Source organism: Impatiens glandulifera, chromosome 1, assembly GCF_907164915.1.
Source record: "Impatiens glandulifera chromosome 1, dImpGla2.1, whole genome shotgun sequence".
Lineage (NCBI taxonomy): Eukaryota > Viridiplantae > Streptophyta > Magnoliopsida > Ericales > Balsaminaceae > Impatiens > Impatiens glandulifera.
Window position 1 is genome coordinate 103,483,842 of NC_061862.1, and position 20,105 is coordinate 103,503,946.

The following is a 20,105-nucleotide window of genomic DNA, read 5'->3' on the forward strand; positions in this document are numbered from 1 at the left end:
CACGTAGCAATAGGGGAGGAAAATATCAGATCGCGGGGTGGCTCGAAGTTCGATGTGATTCAACCTTGGTTTGCGTGCCAAATATCTTTTTAAATGAAACAACATTTTAAATGAAACATCTTTTTAAATGAAAATTTAGTTTTTATAAGATTTTAAAATACCTGGAGCGGTAAGAAATTAATTATATAAAAATAATTAATCCTTTGTTCAAATTTTAATAATTTGGGAAGCTAAATAACAATTTAACTAGACCCGATTTAAATTAATCAAACATAACTAATTTAAAAAGATTATTTATTTAAAAATCAGAGTCGCCAAGTAATTTTATGAAAATCAATAAAATGATACATGTATAAACATATGTATACTAGAGTTTCTGAAAAATGGTGTTTATGGTCTGTTTACGCTCGGGAAATGACTTTCACGTTATGTTCTCCATGCCCGCCTAAGGACGGTTTTCAAAAGTTCTTCTAAAATAAACAAAGTCTGGCTTTTATAAATCCATTTTAAACATTTATTACCTTTAATTAGTAGTTCAGGGGTCCTAAAAATGAGGGGTTTAAATAATTGTACAAAATTATTTAAAAGGGATGTGTACATGTTGCGCTGGTAAATAGATTTAACAAAACTTGAAAATGTTAGAGAAGAATATTAGAATTTAAAAATAAATTCCAAATAAACCTTAAGACCGGAATACTAGTGTCACGCCCTAAAATTCATATTTGACTGAATGCCTTCGGTCCTGGCCAAAACCAAACACCCATGTGATTGGAAATTATGACCGAGGCAAATCTGAGATTTAGGACCGAGGAAATATATGTTAGGACCGAGGAAATATGTGTTAGGACCGAGAAATATCTATCAGGACCGAGAAATATGTCTCAAGGTCGAGGAAATATGTCTTAGGACCGAGGAAATATGTCTTAGGACCAAGGAGACCGACTGATATTCTAAGTTAGGACCGAGAGATCCGACCGTGTATAATATGACTTGCCGAGACTTATCCTCATGCTTAGCCACCTCATGCTTAGCCACCTCATGCTTCATCCAAACCATGCTATGACAAGCAAGTGACCAGCCCTCTTCATCACCTTTTATTAATCACATGCTTTGACAAGCAGGTGACCAGCCCTTTTTATTAAACCCATGCCTATGACAAGCAGGTGACCAGCCCTCTTCATCACCTTTTATTAATCACATGCTATGACAAGTAGGTGACCAACCCTTTTTATTAAACTCATGCTTATGACAAGCAGGTGACTAGCCCTTTTTATTAAACTCATGCCTATGACAAGTAGGTGACCAGCCCTCTTCATCTCCTAATTATCCATCCCATGCTTATGACCAGTAGGTGACAAGCCCTCTTCATCACCTATTTAATCATCCCATGCTATGACCATCAGGTGACCAGCCTTTTTCATTATAATATTATTCAGCCCATGCATGTCAAGCCAATGACCAACTCTTTTCCTCAACCGACCTTGACTCTTTATATTTATTTACTTCACCATGGATTTATTAATTAATATCAATCCATTTTCCCTCTTCAGTAAGAATCATAAGACACCCGCTAGAAGCCTTGAAGAACATCCAACCTTCATAACAAGATCAAACCTTAGCAGTTTCAAAGTATAAGGCAAGAAAACCTTTCTATATCACTCTTTAGAAACCGACACATACTTATATAATTCATGTATATTCTATAAATGATGTATACTGTTTTTATAACATGATTTCATTGCATGTCTATATCTTTAATGATGAACAAAGTATGATTTGTTTCAAAGGATAATCTGTTTTTCAAAGGACAATCTGTTTTCTAAACAAGGATCACTACAACAAAACATGCTTTCTGCGACACATCATTGCCAACGCATATTAAGCGTTGGCAAAAGTTAAACAAAACTTGGATTTTGCCAACCTTTATTATATAGGATAACTTTTATATAATTTAAATTATTTATTTTTTAACTCAATAAATTAGTTTAATTATTAATTATATATGAAAATAATATATATATATTTAATTTTGTATTTATATGATTCAAATTTAAAATTAATTTTATTTAATTATTTATATGTAAAAATATTAACTAAATATATATTATATAAATTTGGAATTTTTCTAAAACAAATAATATTAAAATTAATTTTAAAATAGATTTTAACTCATTTACGTTCACCAAATTAAGTAATATAAAAAGAAACAAAAACTTATATATTAAATAATATATTAAAATTGAGTAATTAATTTAATTGACAGTTATTTTTTAAATTTTATAAGACCAAGTGTTCACAAGGGGCTGAAGTTTTTTTAGGGTTTAAACAGGCAGCAATTTGTGCGTTTGGAAGCTCTCCCTCACGGTCCCTTTCCTGTTATCGCTTTCGCCGCCTCATCTTAGCTTCCCTTTTCTTTTTTCATTTGTTTCTCATTCTAGGTCATATAGTTGGAGAGGGAGAGATTCAAGGTATGACTAAGGATCTGGATAAGGAGCTTCGAAAGCTAAATTGCAGAACGACGGGTGGATTCATAAAGTTGGTGCTTATCGAAAGCAGAAAATCCTTCTCTTTGTAAATTTGCATCATTTTTATCCTGCTGCTAACTTCTCCTATGCATTCTCTTCTCCGGTAATCTCTCTATTTCTCTATTTTCCATTGCTATATCATTTAAACGATTCATTTTACATGTCAATCTCCTATTCTTCACGTATTTATCAGCTTCCAGATCATAGTTTCGTCCTTGTTTGATTTGATCGCCCTGATCTGCATAACTTGCTAATATTGATTGATTAAGCTATATTAGACTTGAACTTATATTATTTGTATTGTTCTTAGATCTGAAAGCAGACTAGAAGATTCAAATTCTACAATAATTCTTATCTTTAGCTCAAAATCTAGGTCAAGTGAGAGCTGTTTTAAAATAGTAGTATACAGTTCAATTCAATTAAATTAAAATTAAAACAGAGAGGCAGAGGAGTTTTATTAACCCGTGCACTGATAATTCTTAACATATGTTTGAGTTTTTGTTGTTGTTGTGATGGACAATTTCTGTTAAGTTGCAGACATAGATGATACTGTCAGTATAACTAATATATACTCACTTCATCGTTATAAAACATTGTTATAAAACAGTTCAACTAGTTAGTGGAGTTAACATCTCATTTTATTTGTTAAGAACTTTGGTATCTGAATGGATATGGATGACTCAAAACTTGCTAATGAATTTTTGTATACAAAACTAAATATATTTGATATGAAATTTGTATTGGTTGGGATACACCACCGAAAATCGTTCAACCTTCAAATGTCTACCGTATAAGATCCAATTGACCAGTTACCCATGAAATTTTTACTTTATCTGTGAACCAGATCCAAGTGAATAATTCTAAATTTCTAACACTTTAGTATTGTCATATCATTAATCAATTGCCAATATATTGGCTCATACTATCTTTATTAACATCATCAACAATAACCAATAACCAAAAGATATGCCTACCTAAAATTTAGATATCCCTGATTCTCTACAACTCTCTCAATTGAGGAAGTACTAATATGGATTTGAACATATAAAATAGAAACTCACCAACTGCAGAAAATCATCCCAAGAGTGTACTGACAAACCAAACTCTGCAGCTTTCAATTTTTGTTCGGCTGTTACCTCTCCGAAGCTGACAAGAGCTATCCAACAAAGAGTGCAGAGTTAATAACTTGTAAGATGTTCAATTTATGAGTTATTTTGCTAAGCCTGTCATAAGAGATATAAAATCATCTTACTCTTCAAGCAGTGTGAGACATTAGGACATGTCTTCAGGACCTGAAATAATAAGTATAAATTATATCCAGTTTATTATGTTTTTTGCAATCTAAAAACATGCCATTTGGTTGGTTAATTATTATATATTGTATACAACAGGTAAGGCATGCCCAAGGGTTTCATAATGTAGCAGGAGAAAAAGAACATAGTGCATACATGTCAGAAGAGTTTTTTGATGCAAAACTCATACATCTTGGCTAATATCAGGTACTAAATTTAGTCAATAATTAATGTCAGATTATCTAATATAAATATATCCTAATTTACAATAACATATATACTCCCAACAAGGTTATTTTGAAATAATCGTTGGTTATTTAAATAACCCAAGATCGAACAAGCCTTTGCAAATCCACGCTATGGTGATTTTCATGTTTATTATGCATTCCATTTATAACAGAATTACAATAAAATTGAAAAGCTATGTTGAGCTGCATTTTCAGTTTGTTTTCTTATCTGAATCGATAAATCAACCAACGAGCAGTGAATCAATGGCGGAGAAAAGCTTCAAATATGTCATCCTAGGCGGCAACACTGGTTTAAGTTGCACAATTTCGATATTATCGTACTCTAATTAAGTTTGATATAGGACGAAGATATCGAATCCATTGTATACCTTAATTATGTTATGCTCAGGTGATATCATATATCAATATTTGTGTTGTAGTTATGAAGGAGGAACGAGAGACTGAAATTGGGCTTCCAACTGATGTCAAACATATTGCACATTTTGGCTTCATATGACTGAAAACTTTCTTATTTCCACCATATTTTTTTGCTAACCCACCAAAATGAATTGATGCAATATTGTATTATTATTGTAGGGTTATACTGTTAGAGAGTTCTAAAAGCAGGGTGTTAAGCAAGGTGAACTTGCAATTATTTTTAAAGAAGCGGTATGTATGACTTTCCTTGCATCTGTTGTCTTTTTCATGTATATTGTTAATTTGTTATTGGACTGATGATGATTTGATTTTGGTTTCTTTCATTTTGGTCATCACTATTGGTACTTGTGATGATGGACCTTTTCTGGCTTTCAGGTTGCTCCTTATGAGCGTCCAACTCTTAGCAAGGGATCCCTTCTTCCTGAGATTAAGTTTTCAAAACTTCTAAATCATCAAAGTTGGTAATCTAATGCATTTGTATTTCTTGTCCATTTGATACTGTTTTCAGTCATTTAGGATGCTTAAATGAGCTCAGATCTGCAGTAGAATAATCAATAATTAAAAATGTTGTTGTTCATATAGGTCTATAACTAGCTTTATGTGAACTTATCTGTTAAATTTATAATTCTTATAATTTTTTTCTTATTGATTTCAATGAAAGAAAGTTTATGTATTCACTATTAAAAGGTCTTCTAACAAAGTATGGTCCCAAAAGAGTTCTTGATACCAATTATAGATGTTGATACTTATAAGTGGAACTACTGAGTTTTATTTCCTCTGCTTTCAATTTCAATAGAAAAATATAACAACATACAACTTCCATTGGAACATGAAAGACGGGCTTTACTTGGATTGGTGTTAGAGCTACTTATGCAGGTTAGCATTACATTAGCTTTAATTGAGTAAATCTCTTTCCTTACCAATTATTAATGCTGCCAAAAGGTTATATCATATGTTGAGTTGCAGATTTAATTATCCTAATTAAGATTTATTGCTTTATATGTGTGAAGATTGAGTAAGTTATAGAGATTTACTTATCTCAATTGCTGGATTCTCTTTTGGACTACATTGGTGTGAAAAATTCTTCAAACACTTTTTTGTGTGAAAAATTCTTCAAACACTTTTTTGAGAGTATTTAAGAAAAGGAGTGACGTGTTTGACATCTTTTTTTTCTCAAGTTAAAGTAAATTTACTTTGTTTTTCTCATTTAGTTAAAGAAAATTTACTTTGTATTTATTGTTTGTTTATCTTGTCAAGAGCAATGAAATGTTTCTTCTTTGAATCTCATTGCAGGAAATAGACCACATGGCAAAATCTAATTACAAGTTGTTGATCAAATATCAGGTCTAATTGTGTGGTGGAGTTGGTGCCCTAAAAGTGGGATTTATTAAAATTTTAATGGAGTAATGGTTGTTTTTATATTTTTATATAATTATTTTAGTATATGAAATTTGTCTTTTATTTAAAAAAAATTTATTTAACTATTAATATGATTTTAAGAGATAATATTATGGAGATGAATTATATTTATTTTGTATTATTTAAAATGTTAATAATGAGTAAAAAAATGATATTTTAAATGTTATTTTTAATTTAAAATAATAAAAATATAAAAATATAAAATAAAATTGTTAAAAAATAAAAAGACTTTTGGCGACGCTTAAATGATTTTACCGACGCTTAAATAAGCGTTGTTAAAACTTACGCCCACCCTGCTTTTGGCGACGCAAGAATAAGGGTCGGTGATCTTTTTGGCGACGCTTTTAAGGGTTGGCAGAAGTCTTTTTAAGCGTCGCCGAAAGTCCTTTTTGTTGTAGTGGATTTGTTTTCAAAAGAAGAATCTGTTTTCCAAAGTATGAAATATTTTTATAGAATCATTGTGAACAATGATGTATGAGAATTGACGGTATGGAAGGAAGGCTACTCAGGATGAGCTCTGGTAGTCTGATTCCAAAATATGTGCTGAAGTTTCTATTGGGACTGGACTTCGGGAATGAGCTCTTGAAGATCCTACCCACACAGACAAGTGTCTATCCAGGTTGTGGGCTTTAGGGATAGACTCTGAAGAGTGTCTTTCCAAATATGTGCTCAAACTGGATTCCCAACTTTCAGGATCAGCTTTGAATAGTAAAGGGTCAATATGTGCTCAAGATCTTACTGTACTTTCACAAATGATGATATACTTTATAAACCAGCATATGGATCCAAAGAAGCTTTTAAAAGTGTTTTCTATAAATCTTTTTATAACTTGCTGGGTCTTTAGACTCACTATGCTTGTGTGGTGTAGGTACACACCTATAGTCTTTTTATGATAATTGAAGGGAGGCTTGGAGTGAGGCAAGGTGCAGGGATGTGTGTGAAAGGAGGGACAAAGACAGAAGACTGAGTCTTTTGTTGGGTCTATTATTAAAAGACTGTTTTTTGTAGTAAAGGACCCTATCTTAGTATTTTTGTAAGCCAAGGACCGTGTCTTATTTTTATAAACCGAAATTTTGTAGCACCACTTTTTATAAATGACAAAATGATTCTGCATATGTTATTGTTTTCTGTTATTTAAGTTAACATTTCAAACATCCTTCACTCGGTCTAGGTAATATAAATTAAGGGTGTTACACCTAGGGTTTGGGTTCAATTTGGTCGGTCTAGGCTCGATTGGGCTCGATCAATATCGAGGTCGTCCCGACCATGGTTCAGGTCATATGGGTTAAAAGACCAGAGAGCTTGGTCCTAGGTTCGGGAGGCTCGGTCCCAAACTCAGGCGGCTCGATCGTAGACCTAGGAGGCTCATCCCAGGTCAAGTCTACCAATCTAGGTGCTCGGTCTTAGGGTTAGGTAATTATCGGTCCTAGGTCTAAGGGTAGAGTTAGTTTTACCGGTTCTAGGTATAGGAGTCATGGTAGTAATCATCGATCCTAGGTCTAGGAAGATTGGTCCTAATTATCGATCCTAGGTCTAGGAGTCTTAGTCCTAATCATCGGTCCTACACTAAAGGCTCTTGGTCCTAAGTCAAAATAGTGATCGGTCCTAGGTTAGAAAACTCGGTTAGACTCCATGCTCCTAGGATAAAACCATCGGTCATGGGGCTCGGTCCTTCCTTAAGAACACCGGTCCTAGTCCTCGGTCAGAGCTGAAGAACACCGGTCCTAGGATTCTCGGTTCCAAGTCAATTTTCTCGGTCGGGTTCCTTGGTCGCTGTCTAAGATCCTCGGTCGGATGCAGGACCGATGTGTTCTTGATTTGGTTAAAAATTAATAAAGCTATAAATTTTGATTTTGATCATGGAATCATGATCTATAAGCTATAGTTAGTTCATATGACAATGAAGAATAAAAGTCCTAACATAAATCACGATTTTAGGATCTCTAGAAAGATCAATTTCAAAACACCATTTTTAGGTCAAATTTTAGGATTTTTTAAATTAGGCCATTTCATGGTCTGATTTTTGTTCCATTAGCTTTAAAATGATGAATATAGTTGAACTTAAACAAAACAAGAACATAATTTAAACATTAAAAGAGTTTTTGAAGATTGAATCAAAATCCAAAAATTTTACACAATTTGATCAAACATCATCAAAATGATGAAACGGTTACTTGGAATTCATCCTAACATGTTAAAAAACATGCATAATAACTAATTAGATAAAAAAAAATTCCAAATTAAAACAAAGAACACGAGATTTCAAAAATCCAATTTTTTAAGCTTAAATTTTAACATTTCAGTTTGACCAAACATGATCAAAACATGATTATAGTTTCTTTAAAATCATTCTAACATGTTAACAAACATGTATAGAAACTAACTTGATAAAAAAAATCCTGACGGAAACCAAGAACACAAAAAATTTAAAAATCTAGTTTTCAAACTTAAATTTTCAAATTCTTGATTTAAGTTGATTTGATCTGATCTCTTTCAATAGAAAATTCATACATGATATATATAAATCACATAATCAAAGCTTAGAACAGATCAAATCCGATCAAAGTAAGAACATTTGAAGAAATTCAAATTTTCAATTACAAAATGAAATATAAATATTATGGATTTATACCAACACTTGGAGAACACTCCTGAGGGTGTTGGAAGCTATCTAAAAGCTCGGATCGAAGTTGTGGTGGCCGGAGAAGGTTTTGATAAAAACTAATTCTTGGATGATCTTCAAAATATTGATTCACATTATTATAATGTGTAATTTGTTGTTGTTCATCGATGATTTGGTTTACAAACCATTGGGGAGTTTTTATAGTAGGGGAAGGTCGGTTGAAGAGAGTAATTCAGGTCGAAATTATCCTCCGGTGAACTTATCCATTGAGTTTTATCCAGTTCGATAGCAGCCTTATACATAGAAGGATAAGATTTTTGGATAAGGGCGTCTTGTAGGTGATGGCGAGGGAGAACGTGGTCAAAAAATCAGCGAATTTGATCGTCTATGGAGGAAGCTGAAGCTTCTAGAAGATCGCACTTGCGATGAACGCGAATCCGACGAGTCCTGCGTCGCGGTGAAGAAGACGACCCAAAACGACGTCGTTTGGCATGACGGAACGCGGGGTTTTGTTGGGTCCGTTAGCGATTAGACTAATGGGGTTAACAATCCCGTTAGTTAATCTGGTGTGGCACGAGCGCGCTTTCTTCGTTGTAGTGGGCTGCGTGGGAGCGTCAGGGATGTTCGATGAATCCTGAGCGCTCAACTGATGGTCCAGAATCCTACTGCAGAGATTAAAAATAATTTTTACTACACTAGATTATCATTTTTTTATTATTAAAAAGGTTAATTCCATTCATTACATTTTTCTTCACCAAAAATTTCACAAAAAAGATTTTTAGAATTATAATAAAAATTATGATCATATTTTTTTTGGTATTTTTGGGAATTTTGGGGTATTTTATTTAATTGCTTTAAGTCATATATTAAACATAATTCATGATTAAATTACAATTAAATATTTTTAACTTCTTCTTTGGTCTAATTTAGGTAAAATAATTAAAAAAAATTATCCTTAAATTATTTTTGGAATTTTGAATAATTTTCATAATTAGGGTTTAATTATCACAATAATTAACCCTTAATTAGGATTTAATTACTTCTTTGAGTTATTTTGAATATCAAAATTCAAAATATTATTAAAAATAATAAGATTATTTGAAAATAGGGTAATTAAAATTTTCATGCTTACAGAATGTCCCTCTCGAATCGAGTTTGAATAAAACAAACTTAGTTTTGGAAAATGTGGGTTTGAGGTTGACCATAAAAATTTGTAACCTAACCTTAAAGTGAGGTAGAAGAATAAAACTTGGATGGCACCGAATACTAGTGAGGAGTCATAATAATGGCTCACATCTGGGGATATCATGTGATCTTCCTTTGCCTGTTTTTACCGGGTACAGACTATCATAATAGTCTTATCATGTGTTGGGAAGACGATAGGGCGCTTCTGGGAATGAGTCATGACAATGTTTGTTTCTATCCTTTGTTGAATCTTGTTGAGGATAGACTATTACTATAGTCTTACAATGCTAAGGAGTAACAGGATTCTGATTGGGATGGATTATTATAATAATCATGTCATAACAATGATCGATGGTGTCTATCAACATAGAGGGCTCAACTAGGAAGTGAAAAGAACTCTTTATGGGGAAGAGTTTCATGCTAGTACTACCTATCAAGAGTAGGACTTTCCTAAGGAATGCTCTCTTGGGAATAAAATCCCACGGGGATAGAGATAAAACTCTCGGGGATAGTGATAATAATCATACCACGTCCATCAACAAAGGGAATCCACTACTAGAGATTAATCATTATAATAACTCTCGAGGATGTCTGTAGTGAGATAGGGCTTACTGTAGGAGATAGTATCCACAACTATGACTTTTCTAGAGATTGAAGAGAATTCTCTATCGAGGATGAAGGAAGATCTTTTAGGTGACGTGACAACAATCACGTTGGGTGGTGATAACAGCCACGTTGTGTGGGGAATGTCGCAATAATCGCTCTCGGGGGATGACAACAATCATGATAAGGATATAGGTCATAACAATTACCTATAGAGAGGACAAGTTATAGCAATCATCCTGAAGTCAGGATCATGTGATAACAATCACTCTAGTGGGGATGGGTCATAATGATGACTTGCATGGATACCTATCAGGAGATAGGGCTCACTCTAGAAGGAGATAGGTGAAAACACTCACTCTGAGGGGATAGGTTATAACAATAAAATGGCAATGCCTTTCTGTTAAGGATATGTTATACTAATAACCTACATAGATGCCAATCGGAATATGGCTTTAGAGAGGTCTTGTACGTAATGACTTTCACAATTGATTGACACATCCTACTTATGTTGGGGATTGTTTACGAGAGGAGCCATTCTAATTAACACCTTACCTCTTCTGGATTAAACAAAGTGTCTTTCGTAACTAGGTTAAGACCGTCGACTTTGTGGGAATTTTCAATCTTCATGAAACTTTCCTATAGAGCTTTTCCTTTTGCCTTGTAAAGTGTCTTTCACATCTAGGTAAAACATCGTTTGTGCTTTCTCAAAGGAAACTTTGGTCTCGGTGTGACAAAATGTCCTTCACAACTAGGTTAAAATCGTTGACTCTTGGGGGGATTTTATCACTTTCTATGGAGGATTGCACTTAATCTGTCTCCTTTTGGTCTTAAGAAGTGACCTTCACAACTAGGGAAAGGTCGACTAGTCTCTTTATCATCTTCCGTTAGAAGGAAGCGATGTGTGTTGTCTCGTTATGCATTACGGAGCCTCCTTTATTTGTGATGTGAGGAGCTTTAACAAAAGATGCTTGGGGATGAACTACTCCCTATTATGTTCCAAACAAGGTTGGAGAATAGAAGAAACCTTGATCTTACAAAGGTGTTAGGGTAACTTGCATTCGAAACGTGTTCAGTGTTAAGCTACGAGCATTTCTGTAATTTAGAAAACATTGTCTCGTTTTGAAAGATCCCGAGTTCTTTTTTCTCCTATGTTAGGATATGGATGATAAATTCAATCTCGTGCGGACGATTATCCAAATCATTAACTTGCGGGAAAGGTGACCATAAAAATAAGGTCATATTTTTGGCTGCTTTCGCCATAGGCCGCAATCCTTCGAAAGTTCGATTATTTTGGGTATAGTCGTAGAGAGAAAGCTTCAACTTTCCAGCTGAGGAAATTTTCTTAATTTTATTTTCTTTATTTTTTTAACTTCCGGGATATATCAAGAGGAATCGATGCATTTTGCTCTTGCGATAATCATCGGGATAATCGCCCGAGGGAGTATAAACGGTGATTTCAACACCTCAACCTATACGGGAGTGTTTTCTATTTTTTTGGTCTCTGAGGTGTATCGGGAGGAATCGATATGTTATTCTCTTGCGATAGTCATTGGGACAGCCACCCGATTGAGCATGAATGGTGACTTCACCTCAACTGGTAGGGGATTTATTTTGAATCCTTGAGTCTAGTTCTCTCTATTCTCTTGTACAAAGGGGAATGAAACGTCATTTCTCATATTGCGGCTTTGTCTTGGCTTTGGGGGTTTATTCCAGTTCATTTTTTCAAAAGCCTTCCCTAGAGGGTTAATTTTCTAGATTGTCGTGTAGCACGAAAACGAGCTTATTAAGGATATCCGTCGATTGGAGTTTTCTAGAAACTCAGGGGTTTTGTTTGGGGAGATCAATCATCGTTTCATTAATGAAGATGCCCTTGAATTTTTCCCTTATTTGTTTCCTAAAATCCTTATTTATGTTGATGGAAAGAATCAAAGGTTCTCACTCGGGGATAAAACTAGAAATAGTTCATTTATGTTTATGTTTGAGTTTGAGATTAGACAATATAAAGGATGCCTACGTATCTTCCTTTTGTTCTTGATATATATTCTTTTATTTTCTTTGGAAGAATCGGGTCTCATGTAGTTCTCCCTTGGTTCATTTGACGTAGTTATACAAAACTATAGGTTGACTAGTCCATTTAAAGTTGAGGAATAGATGGGGATTTTCCAATGTAGTAGTATAATACTAGAGGTTGAATAGTCCACTCCGAGTTGGGGACTAAATGTTGGGAACTTTTAACATGGTCCTACAAGACTAGAGCTTATATTAGTGCACTCTTAGATGGGGACTAGCTCTGAGGAATGACGTAGTAATACGATACTAGAGGTCGATTAGTCCATTCTTAGATGGGGACTAACTCTGGGGAGGTATGACATAGACGTACAATGATATAGGTCGAGGTGTTCATTTCCGGCTGGGAAATGATCTTATCTTTATCCTGGTAAGGCTAGATTGTGAGACGTCATAATCCTGCTAAGGATGGATTGGAGCCGTGATAATCCTTCTAAGGCTGGATTGAAGCCATGATAATCCTGCTAAGGTTGGATTGGAGTCGTGATAATCCAGTTAAGGCTGGATTGGAGCCGTGATAATCCTACTAAGGCTGGATTGGAGCCATGATAATCCTGTTAAAGTTAGATTGGAGTCATAATAATCCTGTTAAGGCTGGATTAGGGTTATGATATTGCACGAAACGATATTACACATAATAGAGTTTTTGGACGTCTAGATTTCTTGGAGCAATAAAATTTTCACCTTCAACTGTTGAAAGGCGAACTGCACCTCCCAAGAGGATTTTCTTTATGAGGAGGGACCTTCCCATCGTGGTCGGAAATTGCCCTTAAGGTCTAACAGCTCTCGGGTTACCTTAAGCACCAAATCACCTTCTTTTATACTTCTGGGCTTGACCTTTCTATTAATTGTATCGTCCATTCATTTCTAGTAAGTCTGGGTTTTGCATAACGCATCCAACATGTGGTCTTCCATTAACGTGGACAGGTCGTATCAAGATTTAACCAATCTTCTTCAACGACATGAGATTCCAACAAGACTCTTAGTGTGGGGATTTCAATCTCGATATGTTGTACGTCATCCATACCATAAACTAGAGAATAGGGAGTCTCATTTGTCGATGCTCGAGTAGGCGTACGATATCCCCATAAGGAAAATGACAGGTTTTCATGCCAATCCTTATATGTGTTGGTCATCTTCTTGATGATCCTGATCACATTATTGTTTGTCGCTTCGACCGCGTCGTTAATTTAGGGTCAGTAGTGCGAAGATTTGTGATGTTTAATCTTGAATTCTTTGATTAAGGATAAAACATTTCCCTGTAAGTGTCTTCCATTATCTGAAATAATGGCGTGAGGCACTCCATATCGGGAGATGATATTTACGCGAATGAATTTCGCCATTTGGGTAAATTTGAGAATCTTATAAGACATTACTTCGACCAATTTAGAGAAGTAGTCAATGGCTACGAGTATGAACTCATATCCATTGGAAGCATGGAGATAAAATTTCCTAATGAATTCAATGCCCCATGTTAAAAAAGGTCATGGTGATGTCATGTAGTACAACAAAGATGTTGGAGTATGCTTTAGAGTAGCATAGATTTGACACTAGTGATAGATTTTCACATAGTTGACACACTCTTGTTTGATGTTTTACAATAATACCCGAGATAGAGTATTTTCTTGGCAAGGGCTAGTCCATTCATGTGTGGATCACACACACCTACGTGTACTTCTTTTATGAGCCGTCGTGCTTCGGGACCATCAATACAGAGCATGTTTTGACCATCAAAAGATCATCTGTATAGCTTGTTAGTTATCCAAGCATAGTTGGTGGAATACTAGCGCAGGACTCTTCGTTCTTTAGTTCGGAAATGGGACGAATATTCTCCATACACGATGTAGTTTTGAAGAATATCGAACCATGGTTTGGTGGGCACTTGAACGGAGTCTACCACTCCGACTTCGAAATCAGATTTTCGTTTCTGATGGATATTTAGAGGTTTGACCTTCATTCCAACAGGAGTTTGGGTCATAGATGCTAGTGTAGCCAAAGTATCAGCAAAGCGATTTTGGTTTCTCTCCGCGTGTACAAAAGACACGTGATCGAACTTGTCGATAAACCGGAGTAGGAAAGTGTGTTAGGGTTTGAGATTTTACCCTCGTACTTGCCATGTTCTGTTAACCAAGTTAGAGTCGCCAACTACGTCTAGTTTGGTTGCTCCTCTTTCGTATGCGAGTTTGAGACCTGAGAGACATGTTTCATAATCAGCCTCATTGTTAGTCACAGAATACTCTAACTTAATATAGATAAGAATGTATGTTCCTTTGGGATCTATCAAGAGAATTCCAATTTTTAATCCATGTTTGGACGAAGCCCTGTCAAACATTAGCTAGGAAGTTTGCAACAACGCTTCCTTTAACAGATTTATGAACCGTATACATGATGTCGTATTTGGAAATTATCATCATTCATTTAGCGAGTTTAGGCGACAACAACGTTCGCTGAAATAGATAATGGATTGGATCGAGTCGGGATACCAGCTTGATATGGTGGGCTTGCATATAATGTCTCAATCTTTTAGTGACCCGTGCAAGTGTCCAACACACTTTCTCGGGTGTCGTATAGTTTAATTCGTACCTAGACATTTTGTTGCTAAGGTAGTAAATGGAAATTTCGAGTTTGTCCTCGTTTTCTTGAGCCAATAGGCTGCCCATATTGGATCTGTCACTGTGAGATTTACACATTAACATCTCCATTTTTATTGTCACGCTTTTAGGAATCAAAAATAATGACATCATGTAAGTAGGCATATATTTCAACCCGCTCTTGATGAGAACCATACGACATCCCTTAGAGATCAACTTGTTTTTATAGATAATGAGTTTTTTCCATCTTAGAGATAATCGGCTCCCAAGAGAATTTAGATCGAGCCTTTGCACCTAGTGGAAGATCAAGATACATGACCGAAAAACATCCAATACCAAATCTCAAAATACCCGCCAAACGAGGTCTTCTCCTAGCCGACACATAATTAGAGAAGAAAATTTCAAATTTGTCAAGATTAACGCGAAGTCCCGAGCAAGTACCAAATAACCACTAAATATCACGAATGTGCTTGAAATTTCTACGAGAAGCCTAAATCATACAAAGTGTATCATAAGCAAACAACAAGTGAGAAATGGAAAACGGAGCTCTCCTCAATCTGCAATCAACTCTATGGATAAATTCGTTATTTTCAGTGAAGATCATCGTACTAGAAAGAGCTTCCATGATATTGACAAACAAAAAAGGGGACAATGCCTAATTCCCCTCAAACTCTCCAAAAAAAACTTGAGTACTACCATTCACTCTAACAAAAAATTTAGCCGTTGAAATGCAAAATTTTATTCACTAGATTCACTTTTCACTCATTCCCATCATAGACATGACATCGATGAGAAAGTCTCCGCTAACACTAATAAATACAATTAAATATAACATAATTAATATATTTATTTATTCTTTGTATTTTATAAAAAAAAATCAAATTTTTAATATATATATATATATATAAAAACATTATTTTATATAATTTTATCATAAATAAATTTTATTTTACAAAAATAATTGTACTAACAGTCATAAAAAACGATACTTCCTCTCTAATCAAAACCAAAACGTATTGTCCTCCGTTATAATAAGATCTAACTATTTCCTTTTTGACAGAATTATAAATTTATATTTTGTGAACTCCTCTGTTCCAATCTAAATATAAAAACATAGGTTTCTCAACTACAGTGATCTAGTGTTACAAAGTTTTATTTTGACTAACAAAAATAATTATTTTGTGCCATTTTTAATGAAAATCCTATGATCACTTTTCAAACAAAATAAATAATTCAAAACTAAGATTATAAAATAAACATAAGACTCACTTTGTCTACATAATTTCAAAAACTAACTTAACTCCCATCGGTAATGACCTAAGAAAAATTGCGAGAGTAGTAGATTTGCGCAATAAAAGAAACCCAAGTGACTAACATGGATTAAAATTTGACCACATAGCTTAGCAAGAAGAGAAAAAAAAGTATGTTTACAATAAAGAGGAGAAGCAGTTCCATTTATCCAAATATTGTTTTACGAGAGGGCGAGCACGAAAATAAGGCTACAACATCGCGATTGCAAGATACATATAAAAAAAAGAAAACCTCTCAGCTGTACAGAAAATACACTCAAAGTTACAAATTCTCCATCGTCTAAATTTTGGGCGAAACCAGAAAAAAATTATCAAGAAAAAAAAAAGAGATTAGAACATAGCATCATTCATCATTAACACATCCTTTTCCAGATCTTGGCTTCTCTATACAGGGAGAGCTATAATAATAATAACAGTAATTTCTTTTCAAAGGCGACCCATTGCCTGGAAATTTACTGCTCGCCATTAATTCCAAAGATTCGTACCTTATGCATGTGGGGAAACTTAGCCACAACCAGTACCATTACTGCAATTGTATTGAAGAAGAGCATTGGATGTTCATAGTCCGTCGTGTGTGAAGCGATTAAGTACCTGTTAACACGATTAAAATGTCAGATTTTTCTTGAACTAGATTCAATCATGCGGAAACTTCACAGTTCATAACAAAGTGAGACTGGTTGAAGATTTTATGCAGATAGAATGTTTAAAATGTATTTCCAACTCCACATGCAACAGAAATAAGAAATCTATTTAAACTCATGTGAAAGCAGAGTCTCTGAAGTGTAAAGAATGGGGATTGGATCCCGATCAGGATGTTATTGTAGCTCTTTTTTTCTCCACAGTCATGACCCCACTACAACTTAAGGCATTCTAAATGGGAATCATACCTATGACTTTTGATCTCTTAAGCACAGACTCTTACTACTTGAGCTACCCTAGTGGATTAAAGAATTGAACACAGGGCAAGATACATGTGGTTTATCTTAAAAACCACTAGACAACTAATACATGACTGTTATCGTAGCTGATCATGCTATTTTGATGAATGAAATTTTTGGTGTATATTTTTGCTTTTACAAATGGGAACTGAGCATGTTCAGCATCTCATTAAAATTATGTGAATCCTTTCCATTATCAACACAATGTTTTTTTCCTTTTCGCAAAAGAAAAGTATAACCAATTACACCTCAGGGTCTTCACAAAGAAAATATCGAAAGAAAAAGGGCAACATATTAACCAGCATAAGTTGTTGTAACGTCAAATACAAACCATACATGTTTTTTTTTCTGAGAGAAAACCCCATTAGGGAAATTTTATTAGTGGATACTAAAAATTAACCCTAACCCAAGCCACCACGACCTGATTTTGCAAGGAAACACTCCTACTAATAAAACAAGATTTAATCAAGCTTGAAAATAAAAGGAAGATTGTTATCTAGTCCTCAGTTCCTCGTTAAGTCCACTATATCACAATTACCACAATTCATCAAGTCCAAATGGGAACATCAACCCACCAGGGTAGTTCAGGTGGCAATGATCTTACCTAAAAAAACAAAGGTTTCAGGTTCTATTCTCACTAAGAACGCTATGATTTAAAGAGAGGTCATGCTAGCCACCACGGGGAATAAACCCGGGTCACAAAAAAATGGAAACATCAAGAAATTAAAATATCTATTATCCCCCAACAAGAATTACTAGTTTGAAATGCAATATAGAGTATAGACAACAAATGGTTTGGAATCTGAATTAGTGATCCAGAAACAGGTTCATTCAAAATAAACTACTTATCTGGATCCAGATCCAAAAACTATTTCTTGGTTTCACAACCTGAACCAGTTGCACAAGTGTTTCCAAATGGGGGATATACCAATTTGGAAATGGTTTGAAATCTGAATTAGTGATCCATATACATTTCTAGATGGGATTTCATTCAGTATCCATGTTTCTCTAAGGCCCAGATCCAGAAACAGGTTCCATAAAAAAAACGTAACTGAATCCAGATACATAACTCTTTCCAAATGGGGTATTACGAAATTTGTGCATAATCACTAACAAAAACTCAAGCCATATTACGAAAGAATGAAAGGGTAAGTGTAGATCAAACTCGTCTAATAAATAAAACATGCCAAATAACTAATGACACAATCCCTTGTATCTGCTTTATACTTGCAACCAGACACATCAAGAATAGATAACTATGATGAAATATTCAGACAAAGCAACCACACAAGTAGGCAAGTGAAAATGTAAATTTATCGAATGAACTTACAGAACAACAGGGACGACAGTTATGAATTTTCTGTTACGAGTGAGCTGCTTCCCATTGTCGATCTGCTCCCACCATGTCAATGCATTATACATCCCTTGATCATCAGCAAAGGGTGTTCCTTTCTTCCAATGGAAGAAGTGATAAGTTACCTAAATTATCAAAACAAGAAAAATTAGTCAACCAGTCTGCTGGAATCTGGATCCACAATCATTCAACTAATAATAACAGTCAGATATCAAACCCTAAAAAAATCATCACAAGTATTATTTCAACAAGATGTAAATTTGGGTAAATTTGATGAAACCCTAAAGTTAAACCCACATAGCAGTAAGAAGAATTGAATTGGTATTATAGAGAAAAGAGAAAATACAAGAAAATGGGAGAGATTGACGATGGTCCAGGCCATGCCAGGAGTGCAGCCGAAAATGGAGAGGACGAGAAGCCAAGAGAAGAAGAGGATCAAGATGTAAGTAGTCCAGACGCCGGGATACGTGAACCATTCCGTATTCCGGTTCATATCGGCCGATGGCATCGCCTTGACATACAAATTGGCCATCTCCTTCCTTTAAACAATATTAAAAAAGCTTCCTTTCCTTACTTCCTTCCTTCCTCTCCAATCTTCCAAAGATGGAATCAGATTATGATTCTTGAATCAATCAATCAATCGATCAATCAATAACGAGGGTTTTGATCCTTTCGATCTGTTCGATGAAATGAATGCGACTTCAATCCTCTCTCCACCCTTGCCACAAATCACGTGGCACTGTTTTTGGTTGTTGGGAGGTTAAAGCCCTCTCTACATTTCTTCTTCTTCCTTCTTCTTTCTTCTCTTATATTCTTTTCTATTTTTTATTAATTTATGTTTCATCAATTCAATTAAAGTTAGCACCTTTTTTTATATATATATATTATATATTAACTTATTTTATTTATTATTTTAATAAAATATATATATATATATTTATTAGTAGTTATATTACTAAAAAAAATTATATATAAGCACCAAAATTATTCAACAAAGTGTTTATCTTATCTTATTTTATACATATTATAAATTCTAAGTTAACAACTTTATTTTAAATTATATCTCATCTTTGAAAAGCTGTATTTTGTCATAATTATAATTATAATTAATTTTTATAATAATCAAACAAAAGAATTGATAGTAATTATATTTACATTAAGTATGAAATATGTGATAGAAATGGATAAAAGAAAAGATAATTTTATATATCATGTTAGAAAAAAGATTTAGTAAATTACTTAATCACAAATTCATCCCACATTATTTAATCTACTGTAATAATTTTAACACTTAAAAATCTATAATCAAATAAATTTTATATTTATAATTCAACTTTTTATTATTTCCCTCTTTTCTCATTTCTCTCTTTATTTTCTATTTAATTTTATTTAAAAATTAAATAATTATTAAATTAATTATTTATATAAAATTATTATAATAATAAAACATAAATTTAAATATATATATATATTTTTTTTTCTTTCCTTTTTACACATAATCACATACATTCACATAGTCACCTGATAAAT

At 34.0% G+C, this 20,105-nt stretch overlaps 1 protein-coding gene and 1 long non-coding RNA gene across 5 annotated transcripts; one reads left to right on the forward strand and one right to left on the reverse strand.

The window, feature by feature from the left end:
* The first annotated feature begins 2,330 nt into the window (after positions 1 to 2,330).
* Positions 2,331 to 5,895, forward strand: LOC124922675. 4 transcript variants are annotated; one of them, XR_007097849.1, is made up of 6 exons: positions 2,331 to 2,628; positions 3,637 to 3,713; positions 3,917 to 4,713; positions 4,858 to 4,943; positions 5,279 to 5,358; positions 5,776 to 5,895. It is a non-coding gene; the product is annotated as an uncharacterized LOC124922675 (long non-coding RNA). The 4 variants fall into 4 exon arrangements; XR_007097848.1 differs by having other exon boundaries at positions 4,858 to 4,939; XR_007097850.1 differs by having other exon boundaries at positions 4,858 to 4,939; positions 5,827 to 5,887.
* Positions 5,896 to 16,382: 10,487 nt separating this feature from the next.
* On the reverse strand, positions 16,383 to 19,357 carry LOC124919464 (ORM1-like protein 3). Its single transcript, XM_047459704.1, has 3 exons — positions 18,922 to 19,357; positions 18,552 to 18,700; positions 16,383 to 16,874 (listed from the first exon to the last, which is right to left on the reverse strand). The coding sequence occupies exons 1-3, from the start codon at positions 19,105 to 19,107 to the stop codon at positions 16,736 to 16,738; spliced, it is 474 nt and encodes a 157-aa protein (XP_047315660.1). The 5' UTR covers positions 19,108 to 19,357; the 3' UTR covers positions 16,383 to 16,735.
* Positions 19,358 to 20,105: the final 748 nt, after the last annotated feature.